General features: G+C 37.1%; 3 protein-coding genes and 1 long non-coding RNA gene across 5 annotated transcripts; all 4 read left to right on the plus strand.

The window, feature by feature from the left end:
- The first annotated feature begins 1,747 nt into the window (after positions 1 to 1,747).
- Positions 1,748 to 14,110, plus strand: LOC124314953. The gene is made up of 9 exons (XR_006911416.1): positions 1,748 to 1,760; positions 6,614 to 6,616; positions 11,030 to 11,130; positions 11,597 to 11,639; positions 12,174 to 12,298; positions 12,406 to 12,721; positions 13,114 to 13,211; positions 13,279 to 13,447; positions 13,809 to 14,110. It is a non-coding gene; the product is annotated as an uncharacterized LOC124314953 (long non-coding RNA).
- LOC124314887 lies at positions 3,425 to 4,810 on the plus strand. Its single transcript, XM_046780306.1, has 2 exons — positions 3,425 to 4,173; positions 4,319 to 4,810. Exons 1-2 carry the CDS (start codon positions 4,162 to 4,164, stop codon positions 4,679 to 4,681), a joined length of 375 nt encoding a protein of 124 aa, XP_046636262.1. The 5' UTR covers positions 3,425 to 4,161; the 3' UTR covers positions 4,682 to 4,810.
- LOC124314804 lies at positions 7,322 to 8,407 on the plus strand. 2 transcript variants are annotated; one of them, XM_046780175.1, is made up of 3 exons: positions 7,322 to 7,448; positions 7,551 to 7,689; positions 7,798 to 8,407. In XM_046780175.1, the coding sequence occupies exons 1-3, from the start codon at positions 7,437 to 7,439 to the stop codon at positions 8,235 to 8,237; spliced, it is 591 nt and encodes a 196-aa protein (XP_046636131.1). In that variant the 5' UTR covers positions 7,322 to 7,436; the 3' UTR covers positions 8,238 to 8,407. The 2 variants fall into 2 exon arrangements, with proteins under 2 accessions (XP_046636131.1, XP_046636130.1); XM_046780174.1 differs by having other exon boundaries at positions 7,551 to 8,407.
- Positions 8,725 to 9,939, plus strand: LOC124314796. The gene is made up of 2 exons (XM_046780165.1): positions 8,725 to 8,966; positions 9,040 to 9,939. Exons 1-2 carry the CDS (start codon positions 8,955 to 8,957, stop codon positions 9,763 to 9,765), a joined length of 738 nt encoding a protein of 245 aa, XP_046636121.1. The 5' UTR covers positions 8,725 to 8,954; the 3' UTR covers positions 9,766 to 9,939.
- Positions 14,111 to 14,287: the final 177 nt, after the last annotated feature.

Consider the following 14,287-nt stretch of genomic DNA (forward strand, 5'->3'; position numbering starts at 1 on the left):
TATACGTATAATCACGTTTTGTTTTCCTTTTTTTTGTTTAGAACTGTGTTATATTACACACACTGCCTTATTTAGCATTTGCGTTTTGTTTTGTTTTATGACTTTTCCTCCCGTTTCATCGTAATAGTTTTCTCCGCCGTCTTTTCCCTTTTCTTTTGAGCGACCGGGAAAGCTATAGCTTTATCGTGAACGGTGTACACGAGCTGCTGTAAAACCCAAAAAAAGAATAGAAAAAAAAAAGCGGTCGGAAAGTTATTACACGAACAAAACATTATTCAATAAAAATTTGTATTTAAAAAGGTAATAACCTTTTTTAAAAAATTCGTTCTGATTTTCGCGTGAGTAAAAAAAATGTCGACAATAAAAAAAAATCTAATAATGATCTGTGACATTTCGAATTATTAGGTGGGAAATGATGGTGAACGATGGGATTTGAAATCGTGACTGATTTTTCAACACGATCCGAAATAAATGATGGATTGCCGGAGCAAATACATACATCGTCTGTATACTTTGTTACCAAGAAAATATGTTCAACACATATGGTAATGCAATCCCTTTGTCGTGCCTGTGACTGATATGGGCTCGATCGGTAATAATAACATGCGCAATTACATGAATCTATCGGGAGACGACCGTCATCAGCTCACGTTCCCAGCAGCGCGCTTCGATTTCTCGCGGGAACTCTTCTTTTACATAACTATAAACTTTCTTTGGTTCACAGCAATAGCGGACTGTTGTAAAATATTTATGTTTATGTAAGTATTCTATATTATAAATCTTGTTCCCTTTCTTGGCTTCCAACTTCCAAGAGGGTAATCTTATTATGACGGTTTCCGATTCGATTTAATTTGTATCGATATTTTATGATGACTTTGATGAGTGTCGTCTGCTTTTTTAGTTTACAAGCAGAACCAGTTTCGAAAAAGAGGCAAAGTTTAAGGTTTAAGATTCCAAAGAAAATGGAACGATAACTTTTTTTTGGAAACGTACGTACGTGTCTGCACGAAAAATAGCAGAACAAATAAAATTACAAAAATGTGGTCGTCGTGTCTGTGATGTGTGAAATCTGTTGTCTCTCTCGACTCTCCATGCTCTCCGTTTCAGGCTGTTTAGCAGGTATAAATAAAACGTGATGAAACTAAGAATACATTTGGAATGATTATTTGAGTTTAAATAGAGTTAAACCTGTTCGAAATTTGTGAAAGTTTAGTTCCTGTCTGGCATTTATCATGTAAGCCCCCTGTTGATGCATGGCAATTATTTGTTGGCACTATGTAACCTTTTTCTCTATGCAGATTTTGCCCAGATTTTAGGCCTTCAGAGTCAGCAATCGTAACAAGATTTGCAAGTGTTTCCTGAGCTGGTATTGAGTATTGACCTGTCATCACCACAATCTCAACTCAATCTCACAAGTATAACATTGCTTGGGTAATGATTTTTGTTCCTTTTATTCCTTTGGATCCATTCCTTTGGATCCATTCCTTTGGATCCATTCCTTTGGATCCATTCCTTTTATTCCTGTAACCTGCTAGATATTTTAATGAAGCATGACTTCCATAACTGCAATTTGTATTACATGTAAACCTTTAATTCTCCTATTTATTAACAAATTGGGTTTACCCACTGTCTCATTCTCAACTTTTCCTTGCTTGTTGTTTTGTTTCTGCAATTATTTTTTGTAAACCATTTTTTTATTTTTTTTATTTAACTAAACAACATCCCATTTGATTGGAGTAATTACCGATGTCGGACTGTCGGTGCGAATTACGGACCTAGTACACCCATGTGAGTGTGGGTGTATTCACGAGAACACCTTTTTTCCTGGTGGATTCAACTTTTCTGCGAATACAGTACTTGCATCCGCCTGATGCCTGGCCGTATTTCCCAGGCTTAAAGGTAGGGAACATTTATCTACGTTTATTTTTCCTTTTTGACTATTTGGTGGCGTTAATTATAAAACGGAGTACGATTGTTCCAGAGTGAGCTATCGGTTAACTGGGGCTATTTTCTCTTGCCATTTTTGTTTGTTTCAGTAAGGGTTATTAACTCATTTTTAGAATGACAGGAGATCAGGTCCGATTTTTGTACCTCAAAACTTTGTCAGGGTAATTCATAAATATTTTAGCTTACGAATATTTTATGACCAAGAGTGACCTGCCGGCACCTCCTTGTTATTCATCGCTATACGCCTATACATTATAATAGCCATCTGAAAATTTTCTCTTTCGTTTGAGCATTCCGAGTCAAACGATGTCGAATTTAGTTCATGGACACTGGGGAGGATTCACTGTCGATGTCATTTCGTCAGCCCCTTTCACTTGATGCCAACCATTTGGCATACGACGAAGAGGAGCTTCTATATCACAAGCCAAACCCTTTTCTTTTCCATTTACCTCTCCCTGTTTAGCATGCAATAATAATATGACACTTTCTCTCACTCTCGAAAAAGATTGTGAGACTTTTCGAGTCACGCCAGCAGATCGCGTTGCGGGGCACCACACCGCGTGGCCTATACCTGTATAGTACCTGCCGAAACGTAAGCGGTTAAAAGATGCGCATTTATAATTGTAAAAAGTCGCCTCTTTAAAAATAAATACGCAGCGGTGCGGATACGATGCGCAGGAGAACGGACGGATAGAATGGAGGAACAGACAGACAATAATAACAACAACAACTTCGTGATGCTTAAGTTCTTTTTTCGGTATATAATGCACCGCCCGTCATTGGAGTGACAATTTGCGCCTTATTACGTAGACAAAAGCCAGTTGGGTGAAACTCTGTGGTCTCGCTAAGCATATGCAGCTATGCTCTACACGCTTGTCTAAATGTCATAGAAACTGAAAACTATGAGCGCATTCGTACGGTGAAAAAATTTCACCGCGACTCTCCATAGACGATTAAGCTTTGAGAATGTGCTCCGGCAGATGTAACACAAGTCTATACTCGTCCTCGCGCCTTTTTCATGTATAAAGTCAATTAGCCCCAACCAATTTCAGCAACTGAGACGACGACAAGGACGCGGTGACAACATTGCCGATTTCCAGTTTTACTTTTTATCCCCGTTTCGCGTCAAGAGAATATACTTAACGACGGCTATGCATCGTAATATGGGGGGTACTCCGTGACGCTGATTTATGGATATGTTTGCCAAATTTTTACCTATAAATTTGTCAGTAAGGAAAACCGGAAAAGGTTTCGTTGCAATTACCTCCTTATAGCAAGTTGGACCAACGATCGTCGAGTGTAACATGTACGTTGATAGTATTTTAGGAGCGGATAACGGTATGTGTAGTGATTAAAAATCTTGCCGGTACCTTTTTGGGGGTTTATCAGTGTATGACTTGATATTCAGCATTCGATTTTATTCGCTGTGTAAACGATATTTAGAAAACAGGTTTCGATCATTAGTATTGAATAGAAAAACTAGTATTAAACATTTGATTTAATTTCCGCCGCATGAACATATTTAAACAATATTTGGGCGTTAAAGTTGTGTAGACACCTTCTACTACCCAAATTAAGAGTACGCTAATTGCCTCCAACTCTGAATGAGATACCCATTTGATCGAATTCTTCTTGTTTTGATTGCTTCTTGACTGGTTTAGAAGACCGTCTCGCTCTGATGTTAATCGTAATTACAGTGTAGCTTCGACTAGACGAGACTTCTCCTTCACGTTGGTAAAGTAACACACTCATGCGTATTTATTCATTACACGAGTCACTGCTCAAAGTCGCTCCTGAATAAAAAAAACCCAAAGAACTGCCAACTTGTGGAATGAATCTAGCTTTTCAATCTCGCAACCACAACAGAATGTAGGAGAAGAATTAAATCAGGAGACGAAAACACGCAGCATGTAAAAAACTTTGCGTTCAAGGAGGCGTGCTCTGCTCTGCTCTCAAATACCCAAACGAAAGACTTTTGACATTATCACATGACAATTTTTAGAAGGATTTCATACAAGTACGCAGAGGCAGCGATCCGTATTTTGGAAAGCTAAGAAGTTTTGGGTGTACTTTTAAAAAACAAGTTTTTTTAGCCGGAAGATCAACGCACTATTCTGACCCTGTATACGACCGTATAAATAGAGTTAAGCCAGCATCAGTATCGTTAAAGTGTCCAGAATCGAAACAGTCGGAGTCCAAGCTCGGTCCATCATAATGAATTGTCATGTGAGTATAGTATATCTATAACTTGTTCCTGTAGAGTTGTAAATATGTGTTGTATGATAGATTTGCGAAAATTCCTAGTTATAAACCTAGTACATACTGTAGTTAACTAATTATGATTTTGTTTCTATTTTTTTTTTTTTTTTAGATTCTGCTTCCTCTGTTCGCAGCTGCTGCTGTATTGGCAGCTCCGCTCAATCAAAATACTCCAGCAAATACTTATCTGATGGACTACCCATCGGTAGTCAATTATCCAATCCAGTATGGATATCCGTTCCGGGGTGTGTATGAAGGACAGGATTTAACTCGTCAGAATGTACCCGGATTTACAGTACTGGCCCAGCAAATTGCAGCTTCACTCTCGAATTTGCAGTTGTATTACACCGTTAAAAAGTGGAATACAATTCTATGCTATTTGGATTCCACCTGTCCCGAAGTAGTACTGCCGCCTACACCTCCTTTTGGCAGGGAGCAGGCTTATCCACTTCTCGTATCCGACCAGCTCGCATAATTGACGTTTCAGATTGTACCTCAATAACATTTAATAATGTTTCTATTTATGAACTGCTTATGATTACACGGCGAATTTGGCTAAATCCTACTTTAAAATGTATAAAATATGCAGTATGCACGTCTTCTGGTTCTGAAGCTGATAGAATTTCTATTATTCCTTCTCGACTTCCAACAAGAGGGCCATGGGGAGGGTCTTGTAGCGGTTTCGATCTAAAAGTAATTATCTGCGGGTTTTGTGCAAATTTTTACTTTTATCTTAACTATGGTAGGAAGATTCAGTTCTACTTGATGAAACGAACTATAAAATACTAAAATAGTCCCGATCCGTCCAGCAGATGTCGAGCGCGAGTGAGAAAACCGCTTTGATCGTGAGCCGTGAGCGGTTTGGATTTGGAAATTTCTATCGATATGTTTAGCATTAGATATCGATCGAATGCTAGTGTCGTCTGCTCTCGTTTTGTTTACCAGTTTTGAAAACGAGAAGTTAACGGAACAATCACTTTTTTTGGAAACGTACATTGACAATCACGAAAAATAAGGCAACAAATAAAATTACAAAATGTGATCGTCGTGTGAACTGTGGTGTCACGGTTCTCCATACTCTCCACTCCAAGCTATTTGGCAGGTAAATACAGCTAAGATTACAAATGGGATGATATTGGGAGCCTTAAATAGAAGAGTAAACCTATTCAAAATTTGTGAAATGTTAGTTTCTGACTAGCATTTATAAGCACGGCAGTTTGTTTTCACTGTAACTTTCTCATGTGTGCAGATTTGAGGCCTGACCTGCCATTAGCAACAAATATCAGTAGGCCTATCATCGCTAAGATATTGATTTGTGTTACTTTTATTAAAATTAGGGTTAAAATTACGGTCTCATTTTCAACTTTTCCTTACTTGTTGAGTTGTTGTTTCTTTAAATAATTTTCATAACATTTTCTATTTTTTATTTAGATCACAGCATCCCATTTCATTGGAGAAACGAAACTATCAATGTCGGCCGAGTTACGTCTCTCTTCTTCCTCTATAATGTCCTCGTGTACGCCCATGTGAATGTGGGTATATTCACGAGGACACCTGGACACCCTTTTTTCCTATCCTGCCTGGTGGATTCGACTTTTCAACGGATGGAGCACTTGTGCTGGATGCCTGGCTGTATTTCCCAGGCATAAAGGTAGGAAACATTTATCTATATTCTTCCTTTTTGACAATTTTTGGTGGCGTTGATTATGAATCGTTTGATAGTACGATTATTCTTTCAAGAGCTAGGTTGACTGGAACTGTTTTCTCTTGCCGTTTTTGTTTACTCAGTAAGACATCATTAAATAAGTCATTTATAAATCGTAGAACTTTGTGTGTGGGTGAACAATCAGAATTCAAAAACATTGAACTGATGTACTTCAAACAAAGTGCAACTAAAAATTTTATGACCAAGGGGGACCAGCCACCAAACCGGCACCTCGTCATTATCTTGATATAAAAAAGGGGTTTGACCAATGGTTTCAAAAGTCAAAATCAAACCCATCTGCTACGAAAACACTTGCGAATAACGGAACATTATCCAATGTTATACATTTGTAATATGTTGCCAACAATTTGTTGCAGCTGCTGCACGGATTTTGAAATCGTTTCCCCTGCTGTGGTTATGTGAGATAGAAAAGCTGATGGAATGTGCCAGACGTGATGTGCCGTCAAAAATGGCAGAAATTTTATTCGTCGTCAACAATGAAAAAAAACACGTCTTGCCGTTTGCTACAAATGATTATGAACAACGAAAAAAATGTTTGCGAGTTGAATAAACTTAAATGACAAACACAACAAAACTAAAAAAAAAAATTACTCTTACTCGGACCGGTTAAAAACAAATTCAAATTTCTCTGCAATCAATGCTATTGTACTCGAGCTGTTGGCGCAAGGCAATGCCAGAAAGGGAGTTTTTCAATCTGCAATGAACAGAACCTTGAACCTGTTTCCAATCTTACATTTTCTGCAAACAAAATAAAAGAGGGGGTTTTGATGGATTCGAACGGATTTGATCCGGATGCATAAATCAAATGCTCCGGCAACGCCCATTTAAATCAAAATTCGGCTTCGGGCTCACAAAAGAAATAAAAAAATTTATGCTAATAAAATATAATCACGTAATGACATGCAAGTTGGCTACTCAGTGTCTGTTTCTAACTGTACTGCGCATTAACAAAATTGTATGCAACAGGTGTGAGGATGAATATTTTAAAAAAACCAGACAAAATTTCGAGTTCGTTAAACTATAGATAACGCATTATTATGCATGGCATTGGCAATCAAAAAGTAATGCCAGACTAATTCAAATTGACAATTCGGGATTGTGTGTTACACTGTAAGCTTTTTAAAAGACATCACCTGTATCACTTGTATAGTGGCATTCCTATTCTTTTCTTTTTTTTTTTAATTTTTGTTGTTCTTGGATATAACGTCGCCATGTCCGTGACGAAGAAATCGCTAAAAAGACAAAAAAAAAAAAAAAAATTGTTTCGGACCGAACAATTTTGTTGTAATATTTTTTCAATAGCAAAAACAAATTCCGTTGTCGTTCACATGCTCCTCTTTTGAGTTGAAAGGGGAGGGCATTCTTTAAAACTGGTTTGCCAAGATCAGTGACCCGACCCCAGCTCGCCCCAGCGTATAAAATAACAAAGCGGCCATCACAAGATCTCCAGAATCAAACCAGTCAGTGCCCAAGACAGCGCAGTTTCAAAATCACAAGAATCAACATGAATATCGCGGTCAGTTAATTGCATATTTTTTTTTTCTTTTTTAAGAAGTTACTTTTAAGAATAATCGAAAAAACAAATCTTTAACTCATTTCATTTTATTCTTTATCAAAGGTTGTTTTTTCTCTGCTTGTCGCCTGCGTTATGGCAGCTCCCGCTGCAAATCCCCAATTCCCCGCTAGTTATTATTTGATGGAATATCCGGTTTCAGTTGGGGATAACTCTCCCACCCGAAGTTTACCAGCGATTACCGGTACGCTAACGGATATGACTCAGTCAATCGCTTCTTGGCAATTATTGAAGCTGCGTAGAAAATGGATCATGATTATTTGCCTAATGGATCCTAAATGCCCTTCGCTAGAATTCCCAACGAAGCATCCGTGGGCGCCTGCCCGTAATTATCCGCTCCAGTTCAATAGCGATTTTGACCAATGGGCAGCACAATACTCCGACATGTTGGCGCTTGAACCAATCACCCGAAATGACGCTCAAGATCCTTTTTATCCCGGTATTCCCTACAGAACTATTCCGGTTACTGAGGATGACGCAGAGGCAAAGTCCACGAGTATGCTAACATCCGCCGCCAATTTTCAAATGTCGCAATGGATCTGGAGGTGGAACATCATTCTTTGCCTTGTCAATCCTTCGTGCCCCAATGTCAAAATTCCGTCGACCACCGTGAGAACTCGCAACGGTTATCCGGGTTATCCTTCGTTTCAAGTTGACATGGAGACCCTCAGAGCTATGAACCAAGACCCACGACGTGGTGTGGTAATTCCGGTTTCCTTTGCTCCGCAGTGAGCCAAGAGAATCTGAATGCCAATTGTGGAACTTCCCTCTTTTGTTTGCTATGTTACACCATTTCGACTTACACTCAAATAGTCAATCCTGTTTTAATTATGCGTATATTTATTTTTAAATTTTATGTACTTTGTGTAACACTTTCTTCTTTTAATACACGAGAAACCCTATCACTAAAAACTTACTTGACTGGCAAAATAATATGAAAAATGAACGTGGTCCGTTTTCGGATTATGGCATAGACGCTATTTTATTTTTTAATTAATTATATATTGAGCTTTTTATGCATGAAAATAAATCATGTGCACATCATAGCATAAATAAAAATACCACTGAAGTAAAGTTGATTTGCTACAAATTTTTTAATATGGAGTACATTCTGTAAAAAGAAAAAAAGGTCGATAGTTTACTTTCGGACAATGACTGTTCGTCCTATTTCCATATACGGAAACTTACTTAGACATGTTTTGGAAGCAAGATGATATTTTCACTTGTGATATTTTTTTGTACTTGACAGATTCGGACTTTCTCACTTACAAAAAAACAAAACAGGAATTTCAACTCTAGTTGGTGGATAGGTTATGTGGGTGTTACCCGATGCTCTTTTTAGACCGTTGGCATGATCTTCGTCGATAATAGAACAACAACGCTAAAACACAATCTTCAGAATCAAACTAGGATTTGTCTCAGCTAGTTCTGAATTCAAGAAGACTAAACATGAAGTTGGTGGTCAGTATTTTCCTTTTATAATTTTAGTTTCGACTCTATTAATTGAAATACATTTTACTTTGGTTTGATTAAGGTTCCTGGCCTTCTTCTGCTTGTCTTTATCACTATAAGGGCAGCTCCTCTGGGTTCTGAAAATCCCGACAAAATCTACCTGGACGATTATTCGGTTCCAGTCGGGTACAGAGCAAATAATCGAGATTTGCCAGTGATTTCAGGTACCTTAACGGATACAACTCAGGCAATTGCTGGCTGGCAGTTGTCAAAGTTGCGTAAAAAATGGATTTATGTTATTTGCCTTTTCACTCCTAAATCCTCCAAGCCAGACAAAAAGCCAAACAAAAAATCGAAATGTTCCTTCGTAGATTTGCCATTCCCGAAGAATTTCTTTACCGCCTTCCGTCATGATCCGCACCAATTCGATATGTGGAAGAATTGGGCAGCAGAGTACCCATCAGAAATATTTGTTCCTGAACCTTTCTCTCGAAAAGACGCTGAATCTCTTGCTTATCCAGGTGTTCCAGACGAAAGAGTTTTTATTTCTGAAATAAATACTCCAGCAGTTTATAATACAGATGTCACTGAAGCAAAGTCCACGAGTATCCTAACATCAGCCGCCAATTTTCAAATGGCGCAATGGATTTGGAGATGGAACATCATTCTTTGCCTTGTTAATCCTTCGTGTCCCCATGTCAATATTCCGTCGACCACCGGGAAAACTCTCGGCGGTTATCCTTCGTTGCTATTTGATGCAAGGCAAATGTTAGTGAAACCTTTGAATCAGTATGAATTACCCGAATGATATTTCCAGTATCTTTTCCTCCACAACCCCACTATCGTTATTAAGCCCTTGTAGTAGTGTTACTCAGGTGTTCAGGGGCCATGTAAAATTTAAAATATGCTGCACAAGACATATTAAATTTTACAAATCCTTTTTTTTAAATGTTTGTATCTTCTAATACAGCGCTTTGTAACATTTGGAATTCACATTTCTTTTTTAAGCTAATATTCCGAAAAATTTAATAGACTATTAGTAGGGGAACATGAATGGAATAGCGGTACGAACTAGACTACGCGGAGAAACAAAGACAATACATTTTTAGGGATTATAATGATATTCCTAAAACTTGCTCACCAGGTTTTGAAAAATTGGTTATAATGGCAGACCATCGCGATCAGCACGCGATGAGAAGACACAAATTAAATATTTTACTTTCAAGTTTCATCTACCAAAAATCTACCAAAAAAAAAAAAGAGCATGAACTGAGACTAGTAACTGAACTCATGTATTGAATTCCTTTAACCAGTTTGTCGAGTTTTTTTGTTGTTGTTTTCTTAGTCCAGATCAACGACCTGGCACAATACATATGCTTTTTCCATCTAGAATTCACTTGTGTGTTAACTCGCTCAAGAAACAGAACCTTGGTGAACATTACCAATCATACCTCTGTAGCAAGCCGTTCGTGCCAAAATCACGGAAAATGTAAACAGTAACGAATGTTGTAAAATACTAATTCCAATTGCAAATAAAAACTCAGTAATGCGCACCCTACAAAGGACTGGTATTGTTAAATATATAATGACTTTAAAAGCACTACGCTTTTTAGCAACAGTAAAATTAAAATTTGTTTGCAAAATTTGTTTTTAAAAATGCAGGAGGTAATCATTATTTAGATTTATTCAATGCCACAATTAATGAGTCATTCAATCATAATTTCTAATGCCCTGTTTTTAATTAATTGAACCAGCTAGTATTAGCTCGACAACTTAGGGTGGGGGTATTCGAGGAAAAAATGTGTTGTTATTTGTTAACTGTCCGTTAAATCGTTAACGGTTAACTTTCTACTCAAATGCCCCACCCTAGATGGCGAAGTCGTCGAGCTTGTACTCCATCTCGCGTCAGTCATGGGAGATTGTTCATGTGGACGATGTGGTTGTGGACGTTCTTTTCTTTACCGTTTCCGTTTGTCTTGTCCGTTTTCTTTTCTTTCATCATTACGTTGGAAAAAGATATGGCGACCACGTTACGAGGTGTCGGGTAATTACGAGGTGTCGGGTAACAAGAGGCGATTTACCGGCTTACAATTAATGCTGTATCAAAACAGCAGTGCAAAGCCCCGTGAAATGTAGATTGTGGTCGGGGAGAAGAACAGTTTTCCACAGTTAAGTAAGAATTTTTTAATATTGTGTTGTAATTTATGGGTAAAGTTCTGTTTGGACTGCCAACACCATGCTGCCAATCTCAAATTTATCTCCTGCAGAAATTTCTCTTAAATTGAAAAACTAGTGGCTAGTGCATTTGGTATATATTGCATTGGCTCTTAATGGCATTTGATTTTGCGTAAGGCCTTTTTACATACTAAGTCATTTCTGAAAGAGGTAAGAAACGGTAAGCTGAACATAAAGAAAAGGAAGTACTTAAAGTAATTAAAGATATTAAGTGGTAGAACGGGTAGAACTGTGTTTTATTTGTCCCACCTCCACCACATTTTAACATACAAAAGAATAATTAGAATTACACAAAATAATTAGAATTACACAAAAGATAGTTATTCTGTTAGGTTGTGTGTGTATGTGTTTTTTTTTAAATATTTACTGAATATTTTAATGAAATTCTCTATTTATTTTCTCAGACTATAATATTTGGATTGCACAGTCTGGAATAAATTGTTGGTGGTGGTGATTGTTTAGAAAAAACTATTGCCGTGGAGTACTGTAGTGATGTGACGTTAACTTTAACGATTAACGTGAACATCACGTTAACGGAGGTTTTTGGGGTCCGTTAACTTAACGTAATAACTTAAACGTTTTGAAATTTTCATGCGTTATTTTGAAACGTTATTAACACATTTTTTTGCTTAAAAATGCTCAAAAAATGCATTTTTTCAAGATTTTTTCGAAGATTTTTTTTTTGGTTTAGCGTATAAAAATTAAAATTCTATACTTGATTTGTATTTGTATCTTTAGTCTGACCTTTAGAACTCAAAAACATGCTTTCGGGAACTCGAAAAAATTCATTTTCTTCAGAATGAGTGTAATTTTTCAGAAAATAACGTTGAAAATAACGTGCAACTTACGTTAACGGACGCTATAAATTAACGCGTTAATTAACGCGTTAATTTAACGTCAAAAAGTAAAGCTCCGTTAACTTAACGGATAACTTAAACGTTTCAAAAATCCACTAACGTCACATCACTAGAGTACTGTAAGATGTGGTACTACACAAGCTGCGCTGCTCATCAGTTTGAACAGTTGATTGCAGTTTTTCCACTACTGAATTTGAAAAGGCCCTTTGTCAAGAGAAAAATCCAATCTAAGCCGAAAAATTGAGACAGGTAACTCCACCAATATAGTTGACAAAATAATGTGAATAAGGTGCATACAATAAAACTACTTAGTAGGGTATTTGTCTTAAACATGCTAATAGTTTGTTATAATTTAGGCGCCAGCCAATCCTTTCTGGAATTTTGCTATGGACATTTTTCAAATGAACCTCAATGTTAAGAAAGGAGAAGAATCCCAAAATAGAGCTTGAAGAACCATCTACTACCGATATACCAATAACCAACGGAACTTATTCCATGCGCTCCAAGACGGCGTTATTATGGCGTGCTCTTGGCTTGCAGACTCATGGCAATTTACGACGGTTCTGGTGGAGTCATCAAGAAGGAAAGCAGTGGTAACCCTCACCAAATCAGAATCCTTCACCAACCGACATCATTTTCAAGTTTGACATAGATGGACGGCATCTGTTTGCGGTATGTAAGACCATGGCGTCAGAGAAGAGACATCGTAAATGTTACTTGTTCAAGTTCCCTTTAGCAAACCTTTATTACTTCTATATCCCAGCAATCTATATAGTAGTTGTAAATGTGAATCATAGATGGCGATGAATTTTGTATTTTAGTCTGCTAAAGAAAAAGAGCTCTTTTTATCGATTGCTCAATCTTCAATCGTAGCATTGTAGGATCCTCCCGTCCTTCAACAATGTGGTTAAAACAAAGCAGGCAATGTTCTAAATGTTTGATATAGCCCAGGACTAATCTGAAGAGGGTTCAACAACATAAAAAATCATATATATCAAGTTAAGAGGAAACATTTTCATCTCTTTCCAAATCCATATCTAATGAAATTTTATTAACTTTTGCAGATATGACAACACTTAAGATGAAGAATTTAGCCCTAACTGTTGATGTGGAGTTGGTGGTAATTTGCTGCCATCCCCTTTCGTGATGTTTTCAATGTCAAGTAATGCAGTTAACTGTTGTGATGAGCATTTAACTCATTGAATCATTTTTTTTCATTTATTTCTTAGAACAGGCTGATGAATTCTGAGCTTCTTTGTGTCAGTCCAATGTGCTATATGCAGATGGGTTTGTTGCAGCCAGCCAGTGATAGGTGCTCTTCTTGCTACCTGTACCAGCTGTATGTTTCATATCGTAAAAAACACTGAACAGAATGAACTGAACTTTAGAAGAATGAAGGTAATTATGTTGAACAGCTTTCTAACTTGAATGCTACCGATATTATTAGTTGATTACTAGTTCTTTGCTGATGCTCTTTATAATGGTAATATCATTCATTCTGTTAAGTGTTTTTGTATGACACTTCAGAACAATGAAGGTAACTATGTTGATCAGCTTTCTAATTTAAATGCTACCGATATTGTTAGTTGATGACTAGTTATTTGCTCATCTGTTGTAGAATTTTCAGTCTAGTTTTCAAAGGAAAAACTTGCCAACTGTAATTCCTTTAAAAGTAATTCTAAAAGTGACATTTATTCATCTTTTTATTGACAGCATTTCCATTGATGCTGAAAATTAATTCATTTCATTATGGTTACAGGTTTATATGTTCGCGTTGTTGCTGTTCGCTGTGGTACGTTGTGTCAGTCTCTGCTGGTGATCGATCTTTCTGCATCAAATTCAATTAGCCGTTCCTTGGTGCTGGACTACTGGTGTCGTGTTACCGAAATTGCAACATTAATTTGTTAAATTGTTATCGTGACTGTAGTTTACCGTTAATAAGTTAAGAAGCAACAAAAACAAATATGGGATGTTTATGTCAACAAATAATAAACATGTTTTTGGGATTGGGAAAGTAAAGTGGAGGATGTTGGAGAGGGGGAGGATATTTCAAGTTTGGATCAAAATCAGTTAATCTATAACCCTATAAATGTTGCCCTACCAATTAATCTCCAAACTCCATAAACATATACCTTCCAATCCTTTAAACCCCGAATACATACACCACTAACCCATAAATTTATACCCTTAACCCTAAAAACCAATGTTAAACCTTACCCATGTAATATCTATAATAAA

This window comes from Daphnia pulicaria, chromosome 10 (assembly GCF_021234035.1).
Source record: "Daphnia pulicaria isolate SC F1-1A chromosome 10, SC_F0-13Bv2, whole genome shotgun sequence".
Taxonomy (NCBI): Eukaryota; Metazoa; Arthropoda; class Branchiopoda; order Diplostraca; family Daphniidae; genus Daphnia; species Daphnia pulicaria.